Below are 16,487 nucleotides of genomic sequence, written 5' to 3'. Positions count from 1 at the left end.
AACCATCAAATGTAGTTAATTTAGAAACATGCGCCATGCCACCTATTGCATGGACACCAACCATTGATAGATATATAAGAACTTTTCACTAACCATAGCGCCATCAACTGCATCCAAGATTTCCGATGCACTCAAGACACACCACCTGCAATCTCAGATCAGGGTCTGCTTTAATACCATGGCCGTGCAGCCACCTTTCACAGGGTGGAGATGCACAGACAGCCTGAAAAGGCAGTCTTTCTTTTGGAGACCCTCTCGACACAAGACATTCAACACACAATGCAGACAACCGATAGCCATTCAGCAACATATAATTCAGAGACCACCCCCCCCTCCCCGCCCCAATGACATGCACCACACAAATACTATATGGAGGTCTTTGTCATTGTTAAGTTGTACCATTTCTTAAAGTGGCATCTTTAAAGCTGTTGACATATGTCTCAATACAGACATACAGCAATCAGTTGGGGGGGTGGGGGACAATACTGGATGTAAATTCATATGACCTAATTACATAGGAACTATTTGCTATGCACAGACTTCGTCACAACTGAGTAGACTTCACATGTTCATGGAGCCATCTGGGGCCTACCAGATGGCACCCAACACAGAACTCAAAAACAGTATCACCCACCGCCACCATGACATTCTGGTGTCCTGGAATCATTTAAATTTGATTGGTGGCATTGGTTGGTTATTCAAGTAAACCAGGACCAAGAGACATCGTTTTCATAGGCTTTGCATGCTTTTCGTTCAGTGCAGAAGACTCTTCCCCCCAACAGCCACATAATTTGCATCTGGCAGTTGTAGTATCTTATGGGCTCACCTTGATAGTTTCTCTCACCAGAAATATTCTTTAAGCAAACAAGAGCCATATGCCACAAATGAGTAACTAACAAGTAAATTGCTCAAATCAAATTCTTGAAGAAACAATCTGAACATATACAAAACGGAGAAGAACTACTATATGAATCAAAAAAAGTGTTTTGAGAAGAAAAGTCAGATGGGGCGTCATAAAGTCAAGTAGCTTTACAAGCATTGGCACACTGCAGCAAGGCACCATAGAGGGTAGCAACAGACATTGCAAATTAGAATAAACAAATAAGAAAGGATAGGGAGAAAGGAGACACTGGACAAAGTGAGATACTGTCAGGGATTATACGGAATTGGGGAACAAAAACTGAAGAATTAAAGAAAGAAAAACAACAGAAAGGATATTTTAAAATATTTTTTTAAACATATGAAAATGAGACGGCAAAGATTAAACATAATAAATTAACACAGAATAAAGGCGATAATGAAATTGTTGTGGTGGTCCTCACTTCTCACACCCAACAGCTCCACAGTTGAACAATCTATTGCACAGCAAGTTGTTTGAGCATATCGCTGTGCTTTCCAATTAGTTGAAAACCTTCTCAATCCCTCTAGGACATGCTGGAAATGTGAGTTTTATGCTTGCAGATATACGGTGACCTCTTGTTTGTAGCATGACCAGAACAATCTTCGTGTAACCCAGAATCACAATGCAAGTTACATTTCTGTAATAGCACTTACTGTAACCCAGCTACCTTCACAAACTAGGATGCAAAAAGTTTAGCACCTCTTGCCAGCATTATCCAGCTGGCTTTGTCCATGTAGTCAGGGGGTGCAGAGTGACTGAGGATTTTTTTTTTTCTTTTCTTTTTGATCAAACAGTTGATGCTACAGATTCTTGAAGGTCGTTATTCCTTGAGCTTGCTGGTGTGCTGATTTAGCACAGTAAATGCAACATGGAGCTTACAACTATTGCCGTTGGTTACCGAAAGAATAATTTTTGTCATGAACTGGATTAGAACGTGTTCCTAAACAACACAAAGAAAATGGACAAGCATGACCAGGTAAACTACATCTCTTAAAATATTCCATAAAGTTTTTTTAGTTCAAATTTCAATTACAATGTAGTACAATAATCATGAAAGTGGCCTTCCCGTCCAGCCATTAGCCCGTGTTTCATCAGCATGTACAAAAACGTTCTGCTGCCTACTGGGATCACACAGGTCTTGCATTTAGCCAGTACATCAAGCAGCATATTGCTGCTTATCAGAGAAGAATGTCACCTAGAAAAACAAATATTTTGTGCAATAACACACGAAAGGTCCATTGTTACAGTTTACATTTTCTTCTCTAACAAGCATAGCATTGAAATCAACCACAAACATATGGGAAGGCTTTATTTTAATAAACTGTGCCCACTTCAGAGTGCTTCATCTTGTCACTTGGGAGTCATAATACAATATACCCAACAAGCCCTTATAACCACCCCTAAATGCTCACTACGAGCATGCATCAAATAATCACATTAAAAACTGGTAAGCACCTGAATTGCACAGGTGACTGAAAAAAATTCAACAAAAAATTAATTTTACCTTCACTTCTAACACCCCACAGCCTTCAAAACGAAAAATCATTAAGGGTGACCAGACTTGTGTTGATGGTGAAGTCTAAAAAGACACTACTCGTCCCATCTGTGTGAGCAAAACAGCGTAACATCAACCAAATCTTGTGACTGTACCTTTCTTGGTAGGCAGAAATAAATGCCTATTCCCTATAAAATAATTAATCCTTCAGGTTTTTAGTTATTGTTTTTATGAATAAACCAATTCACTTTATACATTAAAGCACAAACATGGAATACACAAAATATGGCCTACATATGACAGATTTAATTTCAAAGTATCTACACTGCATACAGAATACGATATATCCACATAAAACATTAATTTACATTTCATTGAATAAGTAGCTCCACGACTGCATGTCAACCTTTATTGCATTATGCATATGGTGCTTTTCAAGGCACTGTGGCAATGAATAAAAAACTTGGAATGACCTGTGAAGACACCTGGAATGACTTGAATGAAGGAGGCAATGGAACGAGTCAAGAGATCGTGGACAGAGTCATTCTGAGACAAGCTGTAATGCAGGATTAAGTTTATAAACCAGGTTGGATACCAAACATCTTGAATAACAGTTCGCTACTTTTCACAGGAGAAAGGAAACATCTTTACGAGCTGCTGCTTCACATGCCCATCCTGATACTTTGAATAATCTGGAAAATAGCTGAAAGGGAAAAGACAGACAGGGATTAGCCCACACAAAAGCATATTTTATGAGTTGTTACACAATTCTACTGTCGACCAAGCTCTTCTAAAAAAAAAAAAAAAAAAAAGAAAAGTGTAAAAATTAAAAAAAGGTAGACAAACACAAACCTTAAACTGCAGTCATGAGCCAATACCAAATAAGGTCAACAGCAAAAACGTACATTCATTTCAAATGTTTCTAAAGTATTTTAGCACCACATACTCAATGTAGGTGACTGAATTTAGGGTGAATTTGGCTCCATGCAGCATTGACATTACAACGTGCCAGACAAATACTTGCATTTGCCACTGAAAAGAACAGGTATCTTTTAGTAAAAAGGACTCGAATAAGAAACTCCAAACTTTTAACAACATACTTGTATGGGGTGAAATCCTCACAATGCTTTTCTGGCCAGCTCTATATTTTTGTTCCATGTTCTCTAGAATGTCTCAACCCACTGGAGATGCTTCACCTTTCAACAACAGACAACAAGTCGTCGAACTGCTGAAAAGGGGTTCGTTCAACGTGTACAAACAACCATACTGAAGACTCTCTTTGCAGTCTGTGAGGGTGCTTGAAGTGGTACCGCTGATTCATGTTCAAGTGCACTCTGTGTTTCACCGGCAATGTGGCTATCCATTAAGGACATGTTATGCATAGTTGCAGGAAATGGTAGGTATTGTTACAAGCTGACCATATTGATTGTGGAGTCAACCTGGTCTCTTGTTCGAATTTCTCTCCCTAGAACCTGAGTTACCTAGTCGGGAAGGAGGTGAAACCTCATCAGTTGAATTGTTGGCACGGTTTCCCACCAGTACAATTAAACCCACTACTCCTACTTTTCCCGAGTTGATGGCTGTTGCCCAGCTTCTTGTCGGTCATTTAATAAAGCCCAATTCTTCAGAGAAGTTATAGCACGGTATGGAAACTGAATTTACTGGGCGTTATTTATTTTATGTATAATGCTGCATCTGTGTTTATGACCTCTACCCTCCTCCGTAGAGTAACTCTGGGTTACTCGAACCTGCTGGTACTGGGAAGCCAAGTAAAGAAAAGTAGTAACTTAGTTAACAATTACTGTAAATCAAACAAGTTGGTGAACCTAATGAAATCTACTTTGTCTCACATTTTCTATTAACCACCATCTCAAATTCTTAATCCAATTACCACACTTCTTCTATTGGCTATTTCTGTATGTTTTCACTCGGACAAAGTGTATGTTGTCTCCAATTCTCTGACTAATCTGTCCATCCTATTTCTATGTAATCCAAATGTTGATAATATCTGAGGTAATGCAAACTCCATCATCCTGGCTGATTCCGGTAATTATATAAATAGACCAATACATGAACACAACTAAATCTAGTCGTGGTGGTCCTGGGACATCAGCTGTGAACCACAGTACCTAGAGGAACTACTGAGTGGCACCAGGGCACTAAGCAAAAAAAAACTAGCAGCCCTTAATTCTTCAAATGTGTGGAGACTACTTTTCCTCCTCTGAACGTTGTCATCTGCTGTGACTTAACACTGCAAGGTGGTGCCCCGTTCTAACTCTGGCACCAAACGGATTTAGAGCCAGTGGTGAAATAGTTAAGTAAATATTTTACCTGTAAAATTCGTGGTTTTATTTACAAGGCAGAACTGCTGGGGTGTGAATGTCAGGGGATTCTGCCCCCCTGTACACCGTGAAGTAATAAACTGTTCCTCCTCCTCCTCTTCCATCAAGCTGAGGCTACTTGTTCTGCTATGCAGTTGAGTACCTAATGGAAGAACGGACTTGGGCCCATGTTTCCATCCCAATGAAAATAAATTACTTTATGTAATTCTGCTCAGGGCATTTTTTTTTTTACCAGTGGAAAGGATTAACATATTATAGAGCCGGACTGAAATTTAAACTACGCCGGTGTAGTTCTGTGAATTTTGCAAAATGCGAGATTCCCAAAATTACACCACATCATGTAATACTTATGCCTCCATTACCGGCAAAAATAATACTTCAAGAATAACACTATAAACCAGTATGCGAGTAGCAGTTGTTCATGGAAATTGTGGTTTTCAAGTATTTTTTTCAAAAAATAGGTCCTCACATCAAAATATGATATAGGAACACGTTTTAAACTAAGTTACAGCACTAAATGACAGATTGGTGTATCATTTCATTATGCATACTTTTTCTGAAATTTTGCAAAAGCAAGTTGCCTAGTTATTGCACATTCTTATCATGTAATGTCAGCATACTGTCGATATTCTGCACAGATGCAACCAAAGGTAATAGACTAAATGTAAAGTATTCAAAGATAAGGGTGGCAATCGTCCTCACTCCAGACAAAGTCCTCTTTGGTATTAAGAAAGTTTATTATCACTTTGGTGTGCAACCTTGCTGCATATGCAGCTGGTTCCATCCAAAATCTATGTACCAGAGGAGGGTGGTTCAAGATAATCAGCAGTAAATCGGACGAAGTATATATATATATATATATATATATATATATATATATCTCAGGTTCATCCAGTAGAACTATACAGTATAGACACTTGAAAAGTTAGACTGGGGTGGAGAAAGGAAGTAATTCTAACCTAAATATGGTAGTCAAACCAAAAAGTAATTTAAATGTTTATAGGTTTTATTTTTTATTTTTTTTAAGTCAAGTTGCCCTCAAGGAAAAAGCAATAACGGGATTTGCATAGGGATTGTGTAAAGCTGCACTTTTCTGAAACGAAGCAATAAAAAAAGCAAACACAGCAGCATGCTTGCAACTGGGTAGTATGAGTTATCACTCACTGGAAATCCTTGAGCTGAGTAAAGGGAGAAGACTAGCACCAGAAATAAACAAATATAGAAAACAAACTTACAGACAGGGCATAAATATTCGTAACATTTGCTTAATACTTTGGCATAAAGGCACACAATCAATTGTGGCCATGCACGTCTAAATACCCAATGGTGTTTGTGTACTAATACATCATTCGTTATTTGAGGGATGTGCAGAATAGTAGTTTTACTGGCAGTAAATGTTAAAGTCTTACTTTCTGGCATGACTTATATACTATATACACAACGCATATAAAAATATATTTTTTTTATTTTATCATTTATTTATTTTTAATCATAGTCTTGATATTCAACCTTGATAAGTAAAACCTTCAAAGGAAATGAGACAGTAAAATCCCAGGAAGTAAAACCAGGTACATTTTTGGAAATGCAGACCAATTTCTACTCTGGGAGTACCAGAAAATAAATATTACACACAACTGTTTTGATCTAGACTAGATCAATGACTAGCAAGACTTTTTGAAAGTATGGGTCGTTTCAAACAACATTTATTAGTTCACAAGTTCTGTGGGACGGTTACTGTTCCTAGTCTTTCCAGACTATGCATCACCTGAAGAAATGGGAGCAAATATTTGAGAGGCTAGGCCTCTCTATTTCCACGTTGCGCAGACGAGGTCCGAGACTTCCAAGCTTCAGATCTCGTCAGCTGAGACACAAGTGTGCATGCTAAATATATTTATTCCCCTGAGAGCACCCGACGGGCGATAAATATGAATAAAGGGCTTTGCCTTAGGGAATTATTGCAGGTGCTCCCTCCACTTCCTAGTGGGCCTGTTTTGAGAGTTTTATCTCCTTTGGATTGGAGTTTTTCTCCTTTGATACCTTCAGGGGCTGATTCTCTCCTCCCCCCCCCCCCCCCCGAACTCCTTCTTTACTCTTCATCTCTGAGATGGGTTATTATGCAGAAGAGGACGAATTTTATCAGCAGGAGGCCGAAGAGCGGTATGATTATCAGATGGAGGAAAGACCGGTACAGGCCCTGGGTCACCACGTGCAGGACTCTGTAAATCAAGCCCTTATTAAGGCTTTAAAGCCTTTTACTCAGCCCTTGGTGCACTTTGGGCAGAGAGAATTGATGAACAGAACCTCTAAACGCCAGAGTGCCTGATACTCTAATTCCGGATAGGAGTCGGACCCAGAAGGGTCCTAGAGGACCTAGATCCTCAGCGGAGATATTATTCCAGATGGCTTCTTCGGTCCTCAGAGACCATAAATATGAACAGGATCTCTCTGAGACCCCTAGAGAACTACCCTCTCAGGGTATTCTGTGACCTTAGGAATCTCAGTCCTCCACTTCCCATTCCCCTGATTCTGAGAAAACTTGAGATGAACCCAAACTGTTGGGTAAGAGAAAATGTAATTCCCATCATTCAACTGACAAAACAACGGTTCAGAGGAACCTTTTTTTTCAATCCGGAGATTATTAGTCACCCGAGATCCACTGAATGGATACCCTCTGTGGTGGTGGCGCAGTATGTCCAGGACGGGTTGTGCAAGGTATTTGACAAAGATGTTCGCAACACTCTGCGTTCGGAATGCCCCTGTCCTTCCTGGACGGGCAAGGGTGCAGATACACCGGAATTAGACCCTAGTATGGCCACTTTTCTTTAAAAAATTTGCACAAGATCCTAAAAAGGGACTGGACCGAGCCTGGAAAGGCTGTCAGGATTAGCTTCTGGATATTTCCGGACCGCTCATGAAGATCCTTGAGCTGGGGGTACAGGCCAAAGAGAGTAATTCGCCTTTGGATCCTGAGGCAGTCCTGGAGTGGGTGCAAAGAGCCATTTGTCTCCTCGGCAATGCCAATTGCGCCATGTCCACGGAGCAGCGTAAGTCTTTTCTGATGAGGAGAGACTTCAGGTTGGTGGAATTGGCTTCTTCTGAACCCGGTTCTCTGGCTAATGGCCTCTTGTTTGGAGCCAAATTTGTTAAGGATTTCTGGAAATACATCTCCCCCTTTTCCTCCGTGGACAAGGCTGAGTCGTCCATGACGAAGATGTTCAGTGGCTGCCTTTTTCTCAGGGACGGACGCCATAGAGACCGAGCACCAGGCAATGGATTTCATCAGGCCTCTTCCACTAATTCGCACAGAGGTTGTGGTTCCTACCAAGCCGTCTACGGATTATATCCCTCCCACAGGAGAGATCGAGGTCGTACCCACTGAGGTGGAAACATGGGAAATTACAACAGTCCAGACTCGGCAAACAGGTGAGAATAATTCCCTTTTCCGGAGTCTATTTGAGGGGCAGGTTAAGAGAGCATTTGCAAGGTTGGAGACAAATATCTCAGGATCCCTGGATCCTTCAAACTGTGATGGGTTATCAGTTGGAGTTTTATTCCCCTCCCAGACAGTCATTCCTTCTCTGCTACGGTTTTCCCAAGCAGAGAGCAATTTCATAGACGTCAAAATGGCTTTTCTTCAGAAGAAAACGATAGTACCCACGGAGTTGCATCCTTCAGGGTGTGTCAGCACAATCTTTCTCGTGCAAAAGAAAGTAGGAGGGTATCGGTTGGTTCTCAATCTTAGAGAATTCAATTCCTTCTTAATCTATCACCATTTCAAGACGGAAGGTATTCATATTTTAAGAGATCTGTTGTTAGAGGCAGATTGACTCCGTCTGGATCTCAAAGGACGCTTATTTGACAGTACCAGTTTTCACGCCACATCGCAGATTCCTGCAGTTTTGTTGGCGAAACATGTGGTACGAGTACACGGTCCTTCCCTTCGGGCTGTCTTCGGCCCCTTGGTGCTTCACCAAGTTGCTACGTCCTGTCGTGCAGTTTCTTCGAGAAAGGGGTGTACGTCTATTTATCTAGAAGACATTCTGATTATGGCACAAACAAGAGAGTTAGTTATTGTCCATCTAAATTGGATTATTCAAATCTTGCAAGATTTTTTTTATTTATAAAATTCAGACAAAGCCATCATCATTCCCTCACAATGTATAGAATTCTTAGGCTTCGAAGTAGATTCTGTCAAGGCACAGTTGAGCATTTGTTTGTTGAAGCGATCTATGATCAAGAAAGAGTTACAGAGAGCCCTTGCCTCTCCGAGGACAATTGCGTTATTATTGGCAATTCCTTGTCAATGAGTAACATGGATTTACCAAAATTACTCTGCACTAATTACTCACTATACAAGTGGCTTTTTTATGGTTGTGTAAAAAAACGCTGTGAAATACTACAGTTAAGTTGCTGCACAACCTCAAAAACCTTGACTAATGATACTTTGGCATACTTCAGCAACTGAATTCGAAATGCTTCAATAAGGTGGAATTTTTTATTTTTTTTTAAATTAAAAAAAAAAAAAAAAAAAAAAAAAAAAAAAACAGCTAGACCTTCAAAACTGCTGCTCAGTAGACAAATATGAATGCATGGTCCCTGAGAAAACATTGTGTCTAGTGCCTAACTTAGCAAGAGGACTACAAACCAGTCTGGACTTTTTTTTGTGCATCATCGCTAGATGCATCATAGTACTTTTAACTATTATTTTTAGCCATGTTGCACAGCAGACCCACTGCTATATAGAATGGCTACAAATTATTGCCAAAGTTGGAAATGCCCAAGCTATAAAGCATGAACAAAAGGCAACGGCAGAGTCAATAGTCTCAAATGCAAGATCTATTCGTTTTTCCAATGCTTGTTAGTTTTCAGCATAACACCACCTGTGATTCTGAGCAAATCAGCAACATGCGTAAAAAAAAAAAAAAAAAAATAGGACGACATTTTGCATGGCAAGAAGTTCAACAAGGACGACAAAAAAAGATGGGGGGGGGGAAAAAAAGAAAAAAAAAAAAAAACATGCCTCATTCAGAGCCAGCTGAAGGGCAGAAACCAATGTGAGGCAATCGGTACTTGGTCCATGCTCCAGTTGAAAGAAGAGAAGTTAAGCCAGCACTATCTGGCCAATTAAAAGACAGCAAATAAGATAGACAATGAAGCCAATAGATATTAAGCAACTGGCAGGATGCAAGCCCCTTGCTGTATACAATATCTCTCACTAAAGAGGGAGAGAGAGCATGCAACAAATGCGCAGTCGCAGACGAGACCTAAAAATTACTAGCCCTCAATGGCATGCTTTCGCCAACAAAAAACATAGGCACTGCTGCCTTAATTGTTCCTACGGCAACTCACAAGTCTTGCTAAACTGAAGAGTTGACCCACTGTCAGCAATGCACATTTCCTGAACAAGTGATTAGGCTTTTGTCTCAATGATGTATGAAGGAGACTGAGAAAATAGGCCAAGACCTGCAGCCAGCACACAAAAATATAAAGAAATGTTTAGAAGGATAATGCAGTGTGGGACATCTAGCCTGCTCACTTCGAATGCTACTCATGTTAACCATTGCTTTGTTCTTCCCTGAATGTTCAGAGTTTACAATACTGACCACACCTAGTGGAAATCTTGATTTGCATACTCAGCAATAAGAGAAGCCGGAATGAAATAAAATCCAAATCGAACGCTTAACATTGAGATTGCTATCTACCACTTGAAAAGGCCGTGAATGCAGTTTTAAGACCATGAAGGTACCCTGTACTGTCATTCACTCAAAAATACGACAATGTGGAGAAACTTTTTTCATGCAAGCCCATCCCAAATTAGTCCATTCAATCGCTGTGGAGTGAAGGATTGAGCTCCACAAGCAAAGTACCAACAGAAGCACAACTGTTTAATATTCACATTCCTGTGGTACTTTTAAATATCATCGAACTAACAACATGCAGAGGACAGTACAAGAGCAGAGACGAGCTTGAGAGATTTCATACCAAGCACAGAGAGGGGTAAAGTGTGACAAATTTGGCAAAACCAAGCACAAAAAAATAAATAACGAAATGAGAGAATGAGCACAAAGCTATTGCAACTGCATCAGCACTAAAGGATCAACGACAGAAAAAAAAAAGTAAAATTCCTTTTGGAGATGATGGGAGCTGTGGGTGGGTGAAGAATAAATAAAAAAAAGTGATGCAACAGGGAAAAAAAAACACACACACACAAGACGTAAATTTGATGCTGGAAAACAAATGAAACCGTGGCAGCGTATATGCCCACTGTAATATACTAAACATAAGAGCACCCAACGAACAGAGATAAAAATAGCAAAGGATTAATCGCAGGCAGCCAGGCAGGTTACACTAAAAAAAAGTAAACAAAAACTAATTCCATAAACATGATTCTGTTTTAAAGTACATCACTTCCATTTTTCCAAAATCCCACTACCAATTAATCACAGGAAAAAAAAACGTGAAATATTTCAGTGTATGCTGCGTTTACAACAGACCTTTATAGCCAAACTGAAAAATCCTACAGTATACACACATTAACTCCGTAGGTTACATACCACTGTTCAAATTAACTTGAGTCAATAACTGATACTTCGGCACAAGAAAATCAGAAATTGTACATTTTATTGTTTACGTAGCATTCTAAGGAATACTGTTTAGGGCGTATTATTCGTTCATAAAAAACAAACTTATCAGGAGGTTTGTAGACAGAAAAATAAACTAAAACAATTCCTAGATGAAGACCGTACCATATGTATAGTTTTTATGGTAGCAGCCCTACCTCTGCATACGCCACCTCTCAAGCCAACATATGGTATGTCTAAGATCTAAAACCGACCATAGCTTAATCATTAAAGTGACTCGTGAAGCACACATTTACTTCAAGTCATACAGATTCCGTTATAACTTTTTATGAGAGAAACTAAATTTAGGACATCATTTATGTAAACAAACCTATTCCAAAGCACTTTCCATATTCTGTAAATAACCACCGAAGACATTAATAGCAATATAATTATGCCTTCCTGATTTGTTGCTTCTGTTGCCAAATCCTTTGAGGTGTTAGATACGTTTGTATGCATGTAAAGGGATGATTATATATGAAACGTGATGCTTTTGGGCACATCATCCTCACCAAGTCAGCCACAGATTTATTTCATCTACGCTAGTATAGCGACAGCAACTAAATTTCCAAAAAGATTTTAAATATAAAAATAAAAAAAAACACAGTACTTGTATCTATGCAGATTCAAATGCCTCCCACAGGAAAACGTAGCGTTCAACACCTGCGCCATACGCAGTATCACAACATGTGGCGAGGCGGGCACCAAGTAAACACCTGCCAGGTACGCATATCTCTCATAAAGACATACGACAAATCCATCGAGTTTGGGAATACTTGCGAAAAATGCATTCGTTAAGTTAAAAGACTAATACATCGAGGCAGGGAACTGCCAAGCCAGAAAGGCATATTTAAAGATAAGGTGAATCCACCGCGTTCGGGGAATAATTGTATCCCTGGAACAACATATGGTAAATTGACTTAAATTAGCGTGTGGCTGGACGCATAAATTAACGTCAAAGACAAAAAAAAAAAAAAAACGCTCACATCTATGACATACCAAAGGAAAAAAGGATTCATTCACCCAGCGGAACAACGTACGTCGGGGGTTTACGATGTGGGATCTGAGAGGTGTCTATGCACCCCTGGAAGAGAAACCGTATGCCGAGATACACATCTAATTTAACATCTGCAGTGAATGTCTGACACTCAGGTAATGGCATGCATTTAACACAACATCGAAGGAGTAAGCAACCTTCTCTGTGCTGCGATACATAATAAAGGGACGGTCAAATCCCTACAGCCACAGCCTGGTGTCAATGAAAATCTTTATTTTATATTTCTATAATGCTGCGTGCACCAATCAACACCACCGAGAAACTCACCTGAACCGCAGACCACAAAGATGAAAAGCGCCAGGAGCCAGGGTCCCACCGAGGACTTCTCCTCCTGTGCATTCCTCTGCCAGAGGAGAGAGAGAGAGAGAGGTGTCAGTACAAGACATACGCGAGACCAAGAAAGACACAATGTATGAGCACAGGGGGGCATACTTTTCCCACAGACTGGTATTAGGTGTTTTTAGCCTCAAGGTGGGAAGTGGAGTGTCTAGTATAACTGCCCCCACGAGGAGGGGGTTCCCTGTTTCTGGGATAGACGCTGGACAGTATAAAAAACTGTACTTGGGCTTACTGATAAGAATAGGTCAGCAGAAGGGTCTTCAATTGACCCAAATGATCAGAGAGTAATATTCAATGCAGAGGGATATACCCCATGCCATACGAAGGGGGTGTAGTACAATTATGTGTCACACCTAAGAATGAGTGGTGAGAGCAGGGGCTGCCCCTTGAAGGAATGATCCCCCAACATCCCTTCCCTCCCCAATGCCCTTTCCCCTGAAGATCCCAGAGGAGTGGTTAATAGTTTCCAAAGGGGGAATTAAAGAGCGTCGGGCAGGAGAGGGCTCACCGTGGTCTTAGCTACATTGCCGCGTTGGGTGATATTCTTGCTGTGCTTCTCGTTAGCCATGCGTATCCTCTGCTTAGCCACCATGGTTACTTCCCCTTCGTGTCGCTTCACCACTACAAGCAGACGACGTTGTTTGTGCGAAGCTGGCGCTGCTGGCAGGAGGACTCGAGCTACTGTCAAGTTGCTGCCGCCGCAGGGAGCTCAGTTTGGAAAATAAGAAACAGAGCCGAGAGGCAGTTGCCAGCGTCAGCAAGTAGGCAAAGCAGCCCGCCCCTCGACCCGGAAGTACACCATGCCTGTCTGCGCTATTCCACGCCCGATAGATCTGTCATTGAAAGAGAAGAGGGACAGCTCGGCTCGACCCTCCGGCCCTTCAGCCTCCATCGCAAAACACTGTCCATCTCCGAACGGCTAATGAGAGCCATTAGAAACGCATATTTTATACAGTGGAGCATGCAGACATCCCAGTTTTGTTTTAATCTCTAACAAGCCAGAACACTAGATTATTTATATTTCTGTAGCAAAAAGGGTATCTCCACTTGTCTTTCCTGCATTACTACAAAATCATTTATTTTTAAAACAGCCGATATATATTTTTTGTGATTATTTGATATTTGTAATTGTAGTGAATGGTAACTTGGTCTGCTTCAATATGGCAGCAACATCCATAAACACCACCAGGAAGAGAGAGCTTTCAAATGACAACTGTACACGTCACAAGTAGCGAATGGGTGTGGTAGTAAGCGCACGCACAGGGCAGAATAACGAAGACGTGTTTGTGCCACGGCTACACACCTGTTAAGGCTGACAGTGCGTTTCGAATTCTTATTATTAAACTAATTATTACTGTCGCTTTACTTGCTTATGTTTTGAGACAAAAAAGTTCATATTTTCAACTTTTTGTTTTGCAGTATTTCATTTTGGAGTGAACTTTACTCTCCTGATGAAACATGTTTCCAAATTTTGCCTTTAACGTTTTTTTGTTCATCACTTTTATATACTTTTTAGGAAAGAAATATCTAAACGAAATAACCATGTGCTAGCTAGAGCATTTTTACAAATCTAAAATATATTATTAACCTGCATGAGAATTCCTTATAGGACTCAACTAAACATTGCGTTTAAACGTCACTTTCCATTTGAAGCCTGCACAGCAACGTGTACTTAGTCTGAATTGCTGACGGAGAAATTTTTTCATTTCTTTCTCTTCCTTTCCTCTTTGTTAGTTTTGACCAATGTCATGGTCATAAGTGTATATCAGAAAAATACGGCAATGTGGTGCACCATCAACAAAAACATGTTTTCCTCACATTTCGGTGACAGAAAGTTCTAGAATCTGAGAGGAGCCACAAATTTCCTTCGACCCAGCGTTCCCCCAAGTCTCCTGATAAAAATGATACCTCACTTGTGTGGTTAGGCCTAGCGCCCGCGACAGGAAATGGCCCAAAACACACCGTGGACACATCACATTTTTTCATAGAAAACAGTGCCTACCTGTGGATTTTGGCCTCTAGCTCAGCCGGCCCAGGGGGGGGGCAGAAATGGCCTAAAATAAATTTGTCCCCCAACTCCCCCCCCCTCCACCCGGGAGCGACCCTTGCCTACGGTGTCGCGCCCCCTGCGTGACATTGGCGCCCAAAAAAAAATCCCCGGTGCCTAGTGGTTTCTGCCACCTTGGGGGCAGATTGACCTAAAATCGGCCAATCTGCCCCCAAGGGGGGCAGAAATGGTCTAAATACAATTTGCCCCCCAGGGGAACGACCCTTGCCTAATGGGTCGCTCCCCATCTCTAAAAAAACAAACAAGCAAAAACACAAAAAAACTATTTGCCCTGGCGCCTAGAGGTTTCTGCCCCCCCTGGGGGCAGATCGGCCTAATAACAATAGGCCGATCTGCCCCCGGGGGGCAGAAATGGCCTAAAATAAATTTGTCCCCCACCCCGCCAACCCCCCCGGGAGGGACCCTTGCCTACGGGGTCGCTCCCCCTGCGTGACATTGGCACCAAAAAAAAAATCCCCGGTGCCTAGTGGTTTCTGCCCCCTTGGGGGCAGATTGACCTAAAATCGCCAATCTGCCCCCAAGGGGGGCAGAAATGGTCTAAATACAATTTGCCCCCCAGGGGAGCGACCCTTGCCTAATGGGTCGCTCCCCATCTCTAAAAAACAAACAAAAAAAAAACACAAACAAAAAATTTGCCCTGGCGCCTAGGCAGATCGGCCTAATACCAATAGGCCGATCTGTCCCCAAGGGGTGCAGAAATGGCCTAAAATAAATTTGCCCCCAGCCCCTCCCGGGAGCGACCCTTGCCTACGGGGTCGCTCCCCCTGTGTGACATTGGCGCCAAAAAAAAAATCCCTGGTGCCTAGTGGTTTCTGTCCCCTTGGGGGCAGATTGACCTACAATCAGCCAATCTGCCCCCAAGGGGGGCAGAAATGGTCTAAATACAATTTGCCCCCCAGGGGAGCGACCCTTGCCTAATGGGTCGCTCCCCATCTCTAAAAAAACAAACAAACAAAAAAAAAAACACAAAAAAATAATTTGCCCTGGCGCCTAGAGGTTTCTGCCCCCCCGGGGGCAGATCGGCCTAATACCAATAGACCGATCTGTCCCCGGGGGGGCAGAAATGGCCTAAAAAAAAATCCCCCAGCCCCCCCAACCCCACTCCACCCCCCCCAACCCGCCCCGGGAGCGACCCTTGCCTAATGGGTCGCTCCCCATCTCTAAAAAAACAAACAAACAAAAAGAAAACACAAAAAAGAATTTGCCCTGGCGCCTCAACAGATCGGCCTAATACTAATAGGCCGATCTGCCCCCAGGGGGGGCAGTAATGGGCTAAAATAAATTCCCCCTGCCCCCCCGGGGAGCGACCCTTGCCTACAAGGTCGCTCCCCTTGCGTGACGACGCAAAAAAAAAGATCCCTGGCGCCTAGTGGTTTCCGCCCCCCTTGGGGGCAGATTGACCTAAAATCAGACGATCTGCCCCCAAAGCGGGCAGAAATGGCCTAAATACAATTTGCCCCTCCAGGGGAGCGACCCTAGCCTAAGGGGTCGCTCCCCATCTCTAAAAAAACAAACAAACAAAAAAACTGCCCTGGTGCCTACAGGTTTCTGCCCCCCCTGGGGGCAGATCGGCCTAATAACAATAGGCCGATGGACTAAAATAAATTCCCCTCCCTCCCCTGGGGAGCGACCCTTGCCTACAAGGTCGCACCCCTTGCGTGACGG

General features: G+C 42.0%; 1 protein-coding gene across 1 annotated transcript; it reads right to left on the bottom strand.

The window, feature by feature from the left end:
• Positions 1-2,193: 2,193 nt before the first annotated feature.
• SERP1 (stress associated endoplasmic reticulum protein 1) lies at positions 2,194-13,531 on the bottom strand. Its single transcript, XM_069213361.1, has 3 exons — positions 13,263-13,531; positions 12,683-12,758; positions 2,194-3,099 (listed from the first exon to the last, which is right to left on the bottom strand). The coding sequence occupies exons 1-3, from the start codon at positions 13,344-13,346 to the stop codon at positions 3,059-3,061; spliced, it is 201 nt and encodes a 66-aa protein (XP_069069462.1). The 5' UTR covers positions 13,347-13,531; the 3' UTR covers positions 2,194-3,058.
• Positions 13,532-16,487: the final 2,956 nt, after the last annotated feature.

The sequence above is a fragment of the Pleurodeles waltl genome, chromosome 11, assembly GCF_031143425.1.
Source record: "Pleurodeles waltl isolate 20211129_DDA chromosome 11, aPleWal1.hap1.20221129, whole genome shotgun sequence".
Classification (NCBI taxonomy): Eukaryota; Metazoa; Chordata; class Amphibia; order Caudata; family Salamandridae; genus Pleurodeles; species Pleurodeles waltl.
This window is presented reverse-complemented; position numbering and strand designations above follow the sequence as displayed.

What these genes read in the sequence shown, in the direction of transcription:
- SERP1 (XM_069213361.1), bottom strand. Translation starts at nt 13,346, where the DNA reads ATGGTGGCTAAGCAGAGGATACGCATGGCTAACGAGAAGCACAGCAAG. An exon ending in GCAATGTAGCTAAGACCACG is followed by an intron (nt 12,759 to 13,262) that starts GTGAGCCCTCTC and finishes CTCCTCTGGCAG; the next exon opens with AGGAATGCACAGGAGGAGAA. An exon ending in CTTTGTGGTCTGCGGTTCAG is followed by an intron (nt 3,100 to 12,682) that starts GTGAGTTTCTCG and finishes TTTCCCTTTCAG; the next exon opens with CTATTTTCCAGATTATTCAA.